This window comes from Cucumis melo, chromosome 1 (genome assembly GCF_025177605.1).
Source record: "Cucumis melo cultivar AY chromosome 1, USDA_Cmelo_AY_1.0, whole genome shotgun sequence".
In the NCBI taxonomy this organism is placed as follows: Eukaryota; Viridiplantae; Streptophyta; class Magnoliopsida; order Cucurbitales; family Cucurbitaceae; genus Cucumis; species Cucumis melo.
In genome coordinates, this window is record NC_066857.1 from 3,170,439 (window position 1) to 3,188,200 (window position 17,762).

The window sequence follows — 17,762 nt, forward strand, 5'->3', positions numbered from 1 at the left end:
TTCAAAATGATTCATTTGTTATTTTACTTATTTTCTGTATAATTTGGTTTTATCTCCTCCAATCCTATGTTAGTTTCCATTCCCTTTCATCGTCTTGATCGTCATCATTTTTTCGAAGTATTTTTTAGTATCTGAAGTAGAACTAACTGTTGTTCTTCTTCCTTCTCTTCTTGCTCCTTCTCTATTTGGTCTAGTTGCTGCTCAATTTTTTTTTTGTTGTCTGTTTCCATGAATTTGTTAACTAATTTATCCAACTACAAGTATATCAAATACAATGGTATTTGTAATTCATCTTCACTTTGTGAGAATTATTGGCTCTTTGTTTGCTGATTGTCTTCCACCACTTAATCCAACAAACCTTAACCTTTTGTTGATACTTATTCTTCCTCCTGTTTTTTCTTTTTTATAACTTTAATGCGCTTAAAAGGGTTCAATGTTCATATTCTTTTCAGATTTATTAGTTAAAAATCAATTATAAATGTATATATTATTATTGAATTAAAACTTTTTCCAAAATCTTTGATCATTTTTTTAAAGTATAAACATTTCTATATATAACATATTGAATTTTCAAAACTATTTGGTATTTTTCAAGGGTTGAAATAATGTCGTATAGTGCATTTGTCGAAAAGAAAAATGTTGGGTGTTTGTGATTTCGTTACCTTTCAAGACTAGGTGAAGAATGTGCACTAAAAGTGACTAAGAGAGTGAGAAGGAGGCCGCTCAACCCATAACCCAAACAGCAGTTACAACCCCTATCTTCCGTAAAAGGTTTTGGGGTTGGATTAGAAGACATTCACAACAACTCATATTGAGTTGTCTGAGTTCAACCAAGACATAACCCAACTCGAAAAAATTTAATTTTTTCAACCAAACTCATTGCACGTTTAACCCAACCCAACTCATGTTATATATCCTTAATTTGGGTTCCTTTGACTTACCAGGTTGTTGTTTTCTTCTCAACAATAACCATTACCATGAGGCATGAAAGGGAGTAGCGGTCATCCCTACCCACGAAGGCAAGGTGGATGGAGCTTTGGTTCATGCCATTGTTAATTAAGAAGAAGAAGATGGAAATACCTAATTTACGAAATGAAATCCCGGCCAAGAAATTGAACTTCTTGGTTCATGTGTGAAGGCTGATATTTTCTTGGCTTGTTTATTAACTTTTTCAATCCGACAATTAGACATTATTTTAGATTTGACAGACCAATTAATTTCTTTGATAAGTATTTAAGTTATACTGTATACGGTTGTTTTACAAATAGTTGGAGATATTTCAGATTCTATATTTGAAGTTGGGGGTTTTAGTAGAGGTGATGATAGTTTTGCCAATTTCGCCTTTTCTTTTTTAAATAATCTTACGATTTTGTTTTTTCTTTCATAATTAATTTTATTTTTTGTTGTTTGTCTAAAGTATAAACTTTGAAATTTGCTATAAATGTAGTCAGCCCATCTTTAAATCTAAAAGTAAAATGGAACTTGATTAGGTTTTGTGTATTAAATGGATATTGAAGTCAAATCCGATTATTACAATCTTTGTAATAAGACTTCAACTCCACGAAAACGTCTTATCCGAAAAATGTATAATTGTAGCGATTATGTGTTCTCACATGCTGCTCTCCATCCCTATACTCTCTCTACAACCAATTGATTGACATAGCACACACAAAGTGATTAATGGATAGTGATATATAAATAAAAGAAGATGGTCGAAGGGATTGGCTCCTATTACACACTAAAATATTTTTCATAAATAAATAAAGATTAGGTCAATTGGTCCATGCAAGTTGCAGTTATGAATAATATATAATAATTATAATAGCTTTTAGTTTTTCTTCATTTATTGTTGCATAGACACCGACGATCGCCCCAACTGAACCCAAGCTTAAATTTCACATGCTATTTCCATATCCAAACTCTACTGTTTTGACCCAGCCACACTGTCGGCGGGTAGAGTTGACGCCGTCGCTGGTGCTCATCGAAAGGCCATTACCATCTTCTTCAATATTATCCACTTTCATTGCTAATATTTAGTTCTAGCTGATGGGGTTTTTTTTTTCTCTTTTGGAAAAATACTAAAAGTTGGTGTGGTTCTTTCACTGCGAATATTAGTTCCTAGCTAATGAATAATTTGTCCTAATTCTTATCTTGTGAAAAAAGTAGGGTTACAAAACTGAAAAGTCATTAGAGACTATACTCGAATGTAAAAGAACTACTTTAATGGAAATAAGAAGAAAGAGAGTCTTGAATGGATTTTGGTTCTGAAAGCATAGTGGGTTGAAGTTGTGTGAGTTGTTTGAAAGGGATAAAAGGTGTGTACATAATTAGAGTCAAAGGGATGGAGATAAGTTGTGACCCATGTTAGTGTGCTTTTGACTTATATGCGTATGTATATATATGTCATTAAATGATATTGGCCAACCCCCCAACGGTCCAACGCGCCCTCATAACCAATGGCAACTTGAAGATAGAGAAACACATAATTATGTAGTGGAGGGGAAGGTGAAGCCTATATATATATATTGATTTTGGACTTGTGAGTAGCGAAACACAAACCCAAAAGATATTTTTGGTCGACATATATGGGTGGCTCTCAAAAATGGTTTTCTTTGGGTCTTCTTACCCTCTGCATTGTGCTCCATTTGAGTGCTATTGTTTTGGGAGATGACAAGCTTAATAAGAATGGGTTTAGGGATGATGACGACTGTCGTTGGGGCAGGCGTTGCGGTGGCAGATTTGGAGGACGTGGACCACGCTTCGGTAGGGGAGGTGGTTTTGGTGGGGGTAGAGGTGGTGGATTTGGTGGTGGTAGGGGTGGAGGACTTGGTGGTGGTAGGGGTGGAGGACTTGGTGGTGGTAGGGGTGGAGGACTTGGTGGTGGATCGGGTGGAGGGTTTGGAGGTGGTGGTGGAGTAGGTGGTGGTGCTGGAGGTGGTGTTGGTGGTGGTGGCGGATTTGGAGGTGGTGGAGGAGGAGGATTGGGAGGTGGTTCGGGACATGGTGGAGGATTTGGAGCTGGAGGTGGCGTTGGAGGTGGTGCGGGAGGAGGAGTTGGGGGTGGAGGTGGATTTGGTGGAGGTGGCGGTGGTGGCGTTGGTGGTGGATCAGGTCATGGTGGAGGTTTTGGAGCTGGAGGAGGTGTTGGTGGTGGTGTTGGTGGAGGCGCTGGAGGTGGAGGCGGCGGAGGGGGTGGTGGTGGTGGTGGCATTGGTGGTGGACATGGCGGGGGATTTGGAGCTGGTGGAGGTGTTGGTGGAGGAGTTGGAGGTGGTGCAGGAGGAGGAGGTGGTGGAGGCGGTGGAGGTGGCGGCGGCATTGGTGGTGGGTCAGGCCATGGTGGAGGCTTTGGAGCTGGTGGAGGTATAGGTGGTGGTGTCGGCGGAGGTGCCGGAGGTGGAGGTGGAGGTGGAGGTGGAGGTGGAGGCGGAGGTGGTGGTGGTTTGGGAGGAGGTTCTGGTCATGGAGGTGGATTTGGAGCCGGTGGTGGCATTGGGGGTGGAGCTGGTGGAGGGCTTGGAGGAGGTGCTGGAGGTGGCCGTGGTGGTCACGGTGGAGGAATTGGAATCGGAATAGGGATTGGAGTCGGAATAGGTAGTGGATCTGGTCATGGCGTTGGTGTTGGCTCTGGATCCGGTGGAGGAGGTGGTGGTCATTAAAACCCTATCTCATTTTACACGTAATTTCAAAGTTTTTATTGTACGTGGAACAAAGCTCAACTATTATTGTAATTGTACTACTCTTCTCTATTTTCCTATGCTTACAACTTCATTCCCATAATTGTTAGAACTTTTAAAAAAAGGGCTATGCAAATAGATTTTGTTATAATGTTTTTAATTAGTACATTCTCTTATCAAATTTCATCCTTTACTTGTCTCTCTCCCATTCAAATTTATAATCCTAAAACTTAATTAGAAGTAAAACGAAAGTAGAGGTACCAAATCAAGCAATGTAAAGCTTGTAATGGAGTTTTTTTCTCCAAGGTAAGTAAGAAAAGGTTATGTGTCGATTCAAAGATAAATTTAATGGATAATGAATCAAGTAAACATCTCAAAAGTTGATAGACTAATTTCTATTTCATCATTGTTGAAGTTAAAAAAATAAATAAATAATAATAATAATAATAATAATAATAATAATAATAATAATAATAATAATAAAGAGAGAGAGCCTTGTTTAACATTTTAATTTTTAAAAATTAAGTTTATTTGTTTTGTTATTAATTTATCGTCAATGTTTCAAAAAATTTTAAAAATATTGAAGTTCTTAAAATTTGCCTAAGAAGTTTTTTTTTTCTCTTCTGTGAGAAAATTAATAATGATATAAAATTAATAAAAAAAATAAACATAAATTTCTCAATAAAGTTAGTACCAAATAAACTAAAAGTTATATGAAATTTTGTACACAGATAAAATTAGCAAAATTTTAAAGTTACTAATATAAGGGATTGTAATGTCTTCGATAAATCAAAATGAGCCTAACTCTATTTGATATCAATGTATACTATATACCTTAACTAGTTTCTTCCCAATTCTGTATTTCGTGTGTGGCAAGTTTTTTCTTTCTTTTATAAAAACGACAAATTAAATAATGTGAACGCATGCATATAATTTCTTTCTTTCATCACAATCAATATCTCACTTACACTTCTCAATTATTTGTAATTGATTCTAATAATGTTCCTATCTTCCTATCTTTCTATATTTCGATTTATGTGTACAGTTAAAACGTTAGTTTTAATTTTCATACTAAAAAGGACTATTTGAAAAAACTAAGTAAAAATTCAATAAAGTACATTAAAAAAAACTTTTGAAACATGGTTAATAATGTAATGACCTAGTCTCAAGTGATACGAAGCATGATATGAAAAGAAGAGAAAAGCGAAATCGTTAATATATACACTTTAAGTAAAAGTAAATATATAAACTAAAAATATAATTTTAATTAAAATCTACACATAATTTAAACATGAAAACTAATTTTATATAAATAGAATTACAAAACGAAAATGTAAAACCTTATCCCCACAAATATAAATTTTAGGGTACTCTTTCGAAATTCGTTGTCGATGTCATTGATATTTTGCATTATGTTGATTGAGATTCACAATGTTCCTATATTCTTTAGTTCTATTTGACACAATAAGTAAAGAAAAAGTGACCATTCTAAACTCCTTAAAAACACATAGGAATAAAAAGTAAACATTTAATATTTTAATGGGAATATACGTCTTAACTTTTGATAGAAACTTTTGACTTTAATGATATATCATCACACATTACTCAAAATTGGTGTAATTGAAACGAGTTTCCATGTAACATTTATTCTAAGCCTAAATTGGAAACCTAATTTGATTGTGATATTGAGACTATTTGCTGTTTTCCTACTACGTATTGAAATTTGTGTTCCAAACCCTCACACCTAATAATTGACTTAATTTAATTATTAAATATGCAATATTAAAATCCACGAACTGAAAATTCCAATATAATGTTACTAAACTATGTTCTAGGTTATGTTTAAACAACTTTATACCCAAGGATGATGGAACTTGACTTTGCAAACATCAAATTGTCTAATATCATTGTCTTTTTACTGCTATCGTTATTGCTTAAAGTTAATCAATAACATTATCTGTAATAGTAACAGTAACAACTCGTAATTCTAGTACTGCAATAGTAATAATAACAATAAAAATATGTGCAGAAGAAAAGAAAAATCTTTCAAAAGTGTCTAAAGAAACTTAGTAAATCTCACAAGATTTTCGAACGTAATCAAATTAATCATCCTCACCCCTACAAACAAATTGTGTGTGTGTTTTTTTTATAACATTTAGGTATGAATGGTATATTTCATTATGGTTATAGACCATAAGGAAAGAAAAATACAAGAAAGGCCAGGTGTATGCGGCCTACATGCAAGTATGGGCCTATGGATTGTGAAAAAGTGGCCCAATTGTCTATAGTGTTTGGGCCACGTGAACATGGGCCCATTGGAAATAACAGAGAACACCATCAACCACTATTTTGGGATAAGGATAGTCATGAAACCATGTGGTATAATATACTTTAGTACAATAATTTTACATACATGATTGAGCTTACGACCTTAAAGATTAGGAATCATGCTAATACCAAATCAAACTAATTTTGGTCACACATAACCATATATAATGGGATGGACTAAGATACTTCTCCATATATATGGTATAACTTGAGAAAAAGAACCAAATTAAAACAATCCAATGATTAAAAAGGATTAATTGCAATGAAGTTTTAAATGATAATTTAAAATTAATATTGAATCTAAAATTTAAACCAACGTTGTCTAGTTGTACGATAGTTTGCCTAACTTTCCTCTGTATAGTTTGGAGGTTTAATGCTCATTGTCACAATTGTCGTGCTAAAAAAATATTAAAATTTGGAGAATGAAAATAAGTAAACGTGATTTTTTTTTCAAAATTAAAAAAAAAAAAGAGAGAGAAAAAAAGGTCTAAATTATAAAAAATGATGCTGAAATTTGTATTTTTTTTTTTTGTAAAAAATACTCATAAACTTTCAAAATTTTAAAAAATATACTTTTAACTTTAAAAAGGGTTAAAATTACTCTTGTCATTAGTTTTGGAAGAAAACGGTTAAAGTTTTATTATATAGTTTAAAAAATATCCTTAAGCTTTAGAAAAAAAAAGTTGAGTTAAAACATTAAATTTCACAAGTGGGTAGGATTTATTTCTTATATATTGGTAAAGTCTTGTGTGAGAAGTTATGCGGTTTTGGAGCAAGGAAGAAAAAGTATAAAAGCTTTTGACAGTGAAATTTTCGTGGTAGTTCTTCATAGAAAATAATACGAAAAACCGATAGAAGAATCATCAAGTCGTTCGGGGTGCTTGAGTTGAATACATCATCCATAGATCTGAGATTAACGGGGAGATATTTTGTCCTTCTCATGAGTTATGACTATTATGTTCTCACATATTTAGTTTTGATGAATCAGTTCTAGGACAGCATGGTGATAAATGTGTAGTGTTGTATTTCCAGTCATAACTATGTATTCAACAATTATTACATGCACAATATATAAAATCTTCTATCTTAGGCAAACAACCCTCAAGATGGAGATGCGTATTCATCGAACTGGGTTAACAAATATTGATGTGTTGTCTGCTTCCTTTCATGTTACTCTAGTTTCATTGTTTGTGCACAACTGTCATCATAACCATTATACTTATCTAATAACCGTCCATTTCTCAGCATCAAAAGATTTTAGGACTTAAATGTTTTAACGAAGTTATATGTTAATAGTTTAATGTGTACTAATAACCAAATACATTTTCTTATTTGACTAATTATTACTTTAGCATTGTAATGATAAATTATTGTAAGATTTTGTGGAATTTATATTTTAGTTTTATTTTGGATTGTTGAGAAATTTAGTGTAAAAATTGGATCAACGTGAGTATTTTTGAACTTTTTTTTTTTGAAAGTTTAAGAGTATTTATGAAATATTTCGATAGTTCGGAAATATTTTTTAAACAAAAGTTTAACAATTTCGATCCAATTAAATCTAGAGATTAGAAGCTCAAGGCCATAGAGGAACAAAAAGCTCTACGTCTATATATGCACTTTCCCAAAACACAAAAAGTCAAATGGTTGGATTTCGAAGTCGTCAACCAACCAAGCTTGTGGAGTTTCACACCAAAGAAGAAACGATCATTGGGCCGAGCTTGTCGCTGACATCTTGCAACCTTTAGAGCCACACTCATTCGAAAACCAACCGGATGTTAGAAGAAAAAACTTAAAAACTATAGACAATCCCATTCACAACGTAATATATTAAAGGATAAGTCTTTTTGTGCTTAGTGAAGCTAAATATACTCACTACAATAATTTAGACATAAGAATGTATACGACTTAGTAGGACGTGGAGATGTGATATATACATTAATAGGCAGATGCATAAGATGTTGATTGGCACCAAGTATGTGTTGGCAGATGCATAAGATATGTTGGCTTCAACTACACATTCCAACCAAAGAAGTGGGGACTCGAGGAGTGATTAAGGCAATACATATGATCATCTAAATCTTAATATTAAGATATATACATTAATAGCTAGGCAGATGCATAAGATGTTGATTGACAGCAAGTATGTATTTTATATATCAGTAGTAGGATTAAAATAATGATTGATTAATTGTACTGTACCTTACATATCAAGTACATATGGAGGTCAACTTTTCATCCTTTCCATTTCTAAGCTCCATTGTCAACTCTTGAGATCATGTGCACATAGATTTTTTAATTAAATTATATTTTAAAAGCCACCTCAAAAATCCTAAAAAAAAAAAAATTAAAAAATATAACAAAACAAAAATATTTACGCTGTATAAAACAATTCTGAAAACGAAAAAATCTCATAGACCAACAATGAAAAATACCAAAAATGTCTTGTCAACCATGCAGTTTGGTACACAACGTTTTTTTCAAGTATTTTATATTCAGTATATAATTTTTAACAACTAAATAACAGTTTGAAAAAATAGATCTTTTATATTTTCACGATCTTGAATCAAATAAAACCAAAGAACAGTTTGGAAAAAAAGGGAAAGAAAAAAAACAATCAAAAGAAAAAAAATCAAATTGTAGACGAAAAAGAAAGACAATAAAAAGAGGAATAAACCTAAAATATTTAAGAAATAGCAACGTTTATTATATCTATAAAAATTTTCCTTAAAAAATTTAGTATCATACTCTTCCCATTAAAAAACGTGAGAGAATAGTTTAATATCTGTTAGATTCAATTACAAATTTTCATTTTTGGGATTTTCATGAACTTAATTAAAAAATTGTTTCTAACAGCTATTTAAACAATAAACAAATTTTTGTTAATTAATAAATCATAAAACTTTTTTTTTTTTAAAAAAAAATGTTCAAATCAGCGATCATTTCAATTTTTGTTTTTTTTTTCTTTAAAATTTTTAAATTACGTTTTTGAAATTTTTTTAAAACAACTTTTTTAAAAAACAAAAGTTTTTTTTAAAGCTCTTTTTCATTTTTAGTTTTTCTTTATAATTATAAAAACGAGTATCTTGTTTAAAAAATGCATTTGATTTTTAAAAATTGATTTATTTTAAAAAGCAAGTTATTAAACAAATCCCTAATATTTGTTATTTACTTTTTCTAACCTAGTTTTAAAAATCTTCATTTTTTTTTTATTAAAATTCGATAAAAAAAAATCAACTTTTTACCTAAAAGAAATTAAAAACTATTATAATAAATCAAAAAGATCAAAATAAGTTAAATTTTTTATAACTGTGTCATTTTGCATAATAATTTACATTTTCATTCATTTATCAATTTACAATTTGCCATTTTTTAATTTACTTATATCTATGAAACATATATTGATATGTTTTACTTACCCATATTATAATAGATTACACAAGAACTACTTTACGTATAATTACAAAGTCAAAAGAAAAAGATAACACATCTCCACATGATTATATCCATTTTATATTTTTAATAACTTTTTTTCTCCCTTTTTTTGTTAAATTTTCTTGAAAGGACACTAATAACATTTCTTTGTTTAGTTTCAACTCTATACCATTTAAATACATGTAATAACATTATCCTGAATTAGAGGTCATATTTTAAACTTAAACTTCAAGTGAATGTTGATATAATTAATTAGGATATGAAAAATGTTGATATTTTTAATAATTTCATAACTATTATTTATATATTTGTCTATAATTTAAATATATTATGCACATATTAAAAATTAGTTCAAAGTCCCTAAACCCATTCTAATATAGATCTCATCACAACGTTATATTTAAGTATGCTTTAGTGAATATATAAGAAATTCTCACAGTATATCCTTTCACACTTTGAAAAAGAAGCAAAAGCCAACATGTATTATTATTCAACTTTCTTTTATTTTTTTAGACCTAACGTAACATTTGTAAGCATAATAATCAAAAACTATGTTGATAATAAATAGAAAAACTTAAACTAATTAACAATTCAATCTCTTCTCACGTATCACGTAGTTGTTGTACTAATTAAAAATTATAAGAACAAGAAGAGAAACATTTTTTTTTTTACTTTCTTCATTTCTAATTTGTTTATTATATTTCTAATAGCTAACATAATATCGTGAATAAAAGAAAGCAAGAAGAAAAACATAATAAAGAATAAAGAAATTGACAAAAAAAACAAGTACTTGATTCACTAATAGTGTATTAGCTACGTGTAAATAAAAAAATTGATAATATATATTATTGACCTATATATATATAAAGCACTCATCTAAATAGTAAGAAGTCAAACTCGTAAAAAGCACACACATATATAAATGAATACAAATTAAGTTTATGATTTAAGGTTTAGGTCAGATTAACTAGATTGCTTATTTAGTCATTCAAAGTGCCAAATAGTTATTAATACATTATAATATTTTATATAGACAAAGAAAAGATCTTATCCCACACCCTAATTAGGTTCAAACTTAGTTGGATGTGATCCAACATGGTGGATGAGTTGACTTCTGTAGAGACGTATATATAATACATCGAAAAATCGATTTGATCAACAAAAATTGATGAACTGATAAATTAATCTTTTTTTTTTTTTTTTTGCAAAGAGTAAAACTGCTCGATTAGTACTTGTTAACAGTTGAGTTTGATTTTGACCTTGACTGAATTGGTTGCAGTTAGTTCAATGATGGTTTCGTGGGAAAATCGACTCGCCCTACCCGTTAAAACTACACCCTACTCCTAGACTTTTCCATTTGATTACAATCAAAGAAAAGTAATTAATAAATAAGAATGGAAAAGGAAAACAATTCTTTTCTATGTTAAGAATTTAATTCTATTCTAACAACGTGTGGAAACGTGAAGTGAAAGGAATTTTTCTATATATTCTTAACCTTTGCATCGTTTTCGGTAAACTTCCTTTACAAGACAGCAAGAACATTTTTTTTTTTTGTTTGAAATCTTTTATATAGTATTTAAGTTATGATCTTCATACATATATATACGTATATATATAAAAAAAGCCATCATTTGGTTAAATTCAAAAGAAAAGAAAAATCATTTTTTAAAGCTTGTTTCATCTGTCTCTTTTTTTTCTTTCCCGTTCTGTTTTTAAATTTATTTTAGAAACATAAACCAAAATATTTCGGTATATACCTAGATCCTTCTTACTCGTTAAAAGTTAAAGGTTCGATTCTTCATCATCAATTATTATACTATAAAATGTCAATCTCAAAGGTATTGAAAAGATGGTTATTATACGTTTAAAGTTAGTTTAAATAATGTTTTGTGAATTTTTTCTATATGTTATTCATTTATTTTGTTATCTATTTTGTTTTTTCTTGGAACGATTCTAAAATTCAAACTATATTTTCAATACTAAAATATAAGTTTTATTTTGTTATTGAAATTTAAGAAAAAAATTAAATTCAAATATTTGTTCAGTAAATATGAAAAATGTGGAAACTTGGATGTAATCTTGATTAATAATTTAATGACTTAACTTGAAGAACAAGAGTATTCATACGCAATATATAACCATCAATAGGATCCTAATGATCTAGCAAATTAACAACCATGAAAACATATTACATAAACATCAGCGTTTCTCTCGATCTCAAGATGGTAGAGGAGAGATCAACTTGAGTTTGTTCATGTAATTGACTGAAACGAGCAGGGAAGAGCACCTGCTTGGTGAAATTGTCTGTTGCTTGCTCTTCAGTAGATATATATTGAAGGTGGAGAGTGGAACCCTGGAGATGGTCGTAGCGGTTAAAGTGACAATCATTCTCGATGTGTTTTGTTCACTCATGAAAAACATCGTCGACAAATTACATAACAAATTACCTAAGCATTAACAATATATATGACTTTGAAATTGTGATAAAACAAGCACCTATATGAACAAAATAGATAAAATTAAACAATTATCAGACTAGACCTTCACGATTAAACTATTATTTCCTTCTCTTAGAGTTAAAATAGTTCAAATTTGTCTCCACGTTTGAAAAAAAAGAAAATTTAAACGTTCATTAGGATACTTATATATATATATATAATATAAAGAAATAAAACAGAGTTGAGATATTGAAAAAAGTAGTGAATCAATCATATGAAATACCAATAAATAATTGATAAAAAATTTGAAGGTTGAAAGTCATAGTAATTCAAAAGAATATTGATTTAGTCTAATTTTACGACTTTTGTAGAAACAATTTTCTTGTTTTAAATGATTTATTATTTATTAAGTTAAAGTTTCATTTTTGTTTTAAACTTTGTATTTAGTACTATTTGGTTCTCTAAACTTTAAAAAAACGTCCATTTTAGATCTCAAATTTTTAGAAAAGCTTATCATGTCATTGGGATTAGTTAATTTTTTAATGAAATAAATGATTATGATTAAAGTCTAGATTCATTATATTACTTAAATTAATAAATAATCAAGAAATCTTGCTAATTTGTTTTACAAATAATTTAGAAACTTTAATCAATACATTTATCAAATAAATCTAAAAACTACTTTTGTTTTCTTTTTCCCTCCAAAACTCAAGTCTCTCACGTCCCCATCCCGACTTTCTCACTCTTTACTACTTTAAATTTTTTTAAAATTGGAATCTAGAAGAAAATCAAAAGAACATTGTTCGTAGTCTAAAAAAAATAGAATGAACATATTGATATTAACTCCATGACAAGGTAAAATAATGATAATAATAATAAAAAAAATAAGTACAACTCAATGCTTCAAAATTGTGACGATCAAAATTTTGAAAGCAAAGTGACTTTTTGAATTCTCTTACAAAAAATCAATTCACCATCTGGTTTCTAATTAAAAATTAAAACCCTAGTTTTTTTAAGAGTAATATCTTATTTAACAACATAGTCATTCGTATTTAGAAGCTAATTTATCATTATGTTAGAAAGCAAACGGAATCATGATAGTAAGGACTAAATTAGGCTCTTTTTCAAATTTCACACACTAAAACCGTTTTTGAAAATTTAAGCGTCAAAATAAAACAAAAATAAAAATTTTAAGAATTAAAATAATAATATTTAAACCTATATTATTAAAAACAAATCTTCTTTATTATCACGAATCAAGCTCTTTTTTTTTTCTTAATTAGTAACATATATAATGATTAAATTTTCCTTTCATAGAATTCTTAAAATTGTTAAAAGAAATGTTCGTTTATACCCTTTGTTGATATATATGTTAATACCACGGACTAATAAATATATTTATCCATACATGTTCATTTTCTCCATCACATTTTTCTTTTGGTTTTTTTTTTACTATGGATGATAGGAAATTCGAACTATGAACTTCGTGCTCTCCAGTATACATCATATGCCAATTGAATAATGCTCGATTTGGCCCATCATATATATCTATTTGAGTCGATATTATTGTGTGTGAGACTTAATTATAATTATACATAAAGGGATAGTTGCAAACATCGCAAATATATTTAAACTATATATTTGTCCTTTGAATAAGAAAAATGACAAATATATATATATATACCAATGCTCTAATCATTAAAATAGTATCACATCCCATTATAAAACAAGTTTGTTGAGGGTATAGTGATTGCTCAATAATTTTTGTTTTAATGAACTTATGGTATCATATTTGTGCACTAAGTTCGTTAATTAGTGCTACTTCGACACTCTTTACCATCGGGCAAAATTCTTCAACATTTTTTCATTTAAATTCATTGATCTACTCTACAAGACAATACCTTCTTTTTTATTGAGATTAGAGGTTGACATTCACAATGGTTAGATATATTAGTAAAAAAGGAAAGGCAAAATGAGCATAACTCACTTGTAAAAAACCATTGGATAAGAGTAGATGTCCAAGAATTTGGCTCTACTTTACACCATCTTCTGTTAGCCACCGCTATTCCTCTCTCCGATCGGCTACCTTTGTCAATCGTTGCAGTCTTGTCACTTTTCTCTATCTCAATTCGTTCTTTTCTTTCTCTCTTTTAATTCATTCTTTGGCCAAATACGAAACAAAAGATAATTAAAAATTTAAAATATTTGCCATATTTGAATATGGGTGACACAGATATTCAAATTAATTAAACATAAATTAATGTTTAAGACATTTATTATAACCATTGTTCAAACTATTAATTCAAACCATCACAATTCTTGAAATTAAAAAAAAAATGTAATCACTTTGAAAAGAGAGCATCCATGCATTCAATTTTCTTTTGTACTCTTTAGACCAAAGGTGATATATTGTAATGTGCATCAAATATAAATTAATTTTGGATTGATAATAGATATATTATTTTCAATTAAACTATGTTTCGTCATTATTTACAAAATTACAAAATTTACTTATGTATTCAAGTATAGAAGGGGGCAAAATCTTTCATCAATACTTTTTCCATAATTTATCTTTCTTTAAAAGAAACAAAAGTTAATAACGAAAATATTTGTGAACTTAAATATAATTTAATTGGTCAAATATATATCTTCGATCAAAAAAATCAAAATTTGAATTCATCCATCACTTTCTTTTGAACTATAAAAAAATATTAGGAAAAACATTTAATACATTATACTGCCTTCTAGAAAGAGAAAACGAAAATCATGTACTTGCACTGTCGAGATCTAAAAAATTATATAAGGTACACAAAATTTACGGGAGTCTTTTGACAAAAATATTTACGCGGTATAAAACAATTCTAAAAATGGAAAAAGCTCACATACCCACAATAGAAAATACTAGAAATACCTCTGTCAACCACACCATTTACAACGCGTGTAATATATTTGGTAAACGATCTTTAAATTTGACTATAGTTTGATACACGATTATTTAGGTTTAATCGTTTAGATTTAGATAACAAAATGTAAACGTTCTATTTTTTTCAATTCTATCTTTAATTTGGTTACACCATCGTTTAGATTTGGTTACAGATCGTTTAAATTTGGTCATTTAGATTTGGCTACAGGTCTTTCGATTTGGCACACAACCAAATCTAAAAGATTTCTTTTTCATACATGATCGTTTAGATTTGGGTAAACGATTATTTTTAATTCTTTTGCTATACGGTCGTTTATTTTTTTTTATACAATTGTTTAAGATTTAGTTACCTAAATCTAAACGACGTAAAAAAGAAAGAAAAGGAAAGAAGAAAGACGATGGAAAGAAATGACAGCGAAAAAAAAAAGAGGAAAGGAAAGAATACGATATAAAAAAATTCCAGTGACGAGGAAAAGAAAGACGAAAGAGCAAACCGAAATATTTATAAAATGGCTAACATCATCAGTTTTATTATACTAACCGTAAATATTTGAGTAGTTTGTTATATTTATGAAGATTTTCCAAATTTATATAAATATAATTTTAAATACATTGATATAATATTAAAATAATATAATATTACAAGACGAGCATAACCCGCTAATATATGAATAATAACTAAAATTAGATGTTGAAGGACGTTACTTTTATATAAAGATATAATAATACATCTTAGTTTATATGAAGTTTTAAAAAATATATACTAGATCAACTAACATCTTGATTGCGTGCACATTACTAGATATATGTAGTAGACATTTTTGGGTTTAAGAAAAATAATAATATAACTTGGCATCATACTTAAAATTTTGAGATTCAAAGGATTTGAACTTACTTGGAAATTTAATTAGATTGAAGATATGGTATATTAATTATTGCATTTGACTAATTTACCAAGTCATATAGAAAGAACACTACCAACATTTACCAAGCATTACATACCTCACATTATATTTCATCGTTAACAATCTACGTCTATTTCGTCCTATCTTTTCATTTTTTTTATTGGGTTTTTGTATTGTATGTATCGATTAACATACCTTTAAGCTTTCCTAGGTTAATTAATTTAGACTCACGAACAATATTTTATTTAGAAAACGTCGTGATATAAATTTTATTTTGTAAGTGGATAATGTAGCTAGGGATATAATATATTGATATACTTTCTCTCAAATCCTTAAGCAACAAAAAAAAACCCATTTAAAATGTAGAATAGTCAAGTGGGGATTAAATTTATATTCAAAAGCCACTCTTAATTTAATATATAAATGGGAATCAAAAAACACCCAACAGAAAACCACAAAAAATACTTTCAACATTCTCTCTTTTGATCCTTTGATCATAAACTCTTCTTCTTTCTTTCTTTGCAGTATCTCACATCAAGATGGCTCAAAATTACAACATCCCATCCATTTTTATTTTTTGCCTTGCAGCCTCCATTTCCATGACCTTGCTTCTTTCAGCTGAAGCTAAAAAAAACAAGTACTTCACCATTTACCTCCAAGACTATGCTTCTGGTCCTAACACCACCTTCTTCCCCATCGCCGGCCTCCCTGGCTCAACACTCAACTTCACCGACTTCGGAACGCTCTTCGTCACTGACGATGCCATAACCGCAATCCCAAATGAGGGTGCCCCAGAAATTGGTCGAGCTCAGGGGATCTACGTCGTTACGGATAAGGGCGGGAAAAACCTCCTCGTCCTCTTATCCTTCGTGTTTACCGGTGGAGCCTACAACGGGAGCAGCATAGAGATCCAAGGGACAAGTAGACAATTTGAACTAATTAGAGAACTTCCGGTTATTGCTGGGTCAGGTAAATTCCGTTCGGCAAGAGGATATATTAAGGCTGACAATTTTTTCTTCGATCCACAAAGAGGATATTCCGTTATCCGAGTCAATGTTACCTTGGTTTGATAATTCTACTGAAGAAATTAAACATTCTTGGGGTTTAATGTTTGTACGTTGGTTTTAAGAATTTTCTTTCTCTTTTTCTTGTTTTTTTTTTTTCGAATAATCAAGGAGTTAATATAAATGATCTCCACGTTAATTAATGTTTAATATGTATTTTGTTATGGTGATAGTCATTTACTGTAACGTTTTATAGTTTAACATTCATGTATTATGGTTAATCAATTTCTTAAAAGTTGCTTCAAACATTCCTTTTACATTTTCTTCTTCTTAATCTCTCTCCTTCAACTAGATGATATTAGGTTCGGTATCAACACGAGGGTCAAAAAAATGAATTAATATTTTTACTATAATCTTAAAAGAAAATCATAAAACCATGTCATACATTAATACTACAATATTTGAACGAGAAAAAATACTAAGTTGGATAAGAAAAATTTTCATGATAAAAATATTCCCAAAACATAAAAAGACAATAAAACTTCATTTATGTAAACGTAATTTAAAAACATATAATATATATCAATTAATTTAATTACTTCTCTCTTCGTATATAAATAATTAAATATCGTATAAAAGTAATTACCGTCACAACGTGAGAAAAACAATTCACCAAAATGAACATAGAACTCAATGGTTGAATAAGAAAAATGACAAATATATACGAATTAATGCTCCAGCACCAATATATCTATGAAGTAACATCATAAAACAAGTTGTTTAAGTGCCGTTAGGTTGACATCACTATATGTTTTGACTGGTTCAATGAATGAACTTTTAGTTTTGATTTTACGGTATCATGTATACATTGGCACTAGTTCATTAAATGCTACTTCACTTTTCCTTTTGGCAAAATTCTTCAATCTAATAATAACAGTTAGATATATGATAAGATGAAGTAACAAGTAAACCATCACCACGTGATTCCATTTCCTTGCAAATTACCGTTTTATTATTATTATTTTCAATTAACTTTCTATAAGGAGACTTAGACA

General features: G+C 29.6%; 2 protein-coding genes across 2 annotated transcripts; both read left to right on the forward strand.

Moving 5' to 3' along the window:
- Positions 1-2,585: 2,585 nt before the first annotated feature.
- On the forward strand, positions 2,586-3,659 carry LOC107991344 (glycine-rich cell wall structural protein 1-like). Its single transcript, XM_051079749.1, has one exon. The coding sequence runs from the start codon at positions 2,586-2,588 to the stop codon at positions 3,657-3,659; it is 1,074 nt and encodes a 357-aa protein (XP_050935706.1).
- Positions 3,660-16,153: 12,494 nt separating this feature from the next.
- Positions 16,154-17,024, forward strand: LOC103495604 (dirigent protein 22-like). The gene has a single exon (XM_008457224.3). It carries the CDS (start codon positions 16,243-16,245, stop codon positions 16,771-16,773), a length of 531 nt encoding a protein of 176 aa, XP_008455446.1. The 5' UTR covers positions 16,154-16,242; the 3' UTR covers positions 16,774-17,024.
- The last annotated feature ends 738 nt before the right edge of the window (positions 17,025-17,762 follow it).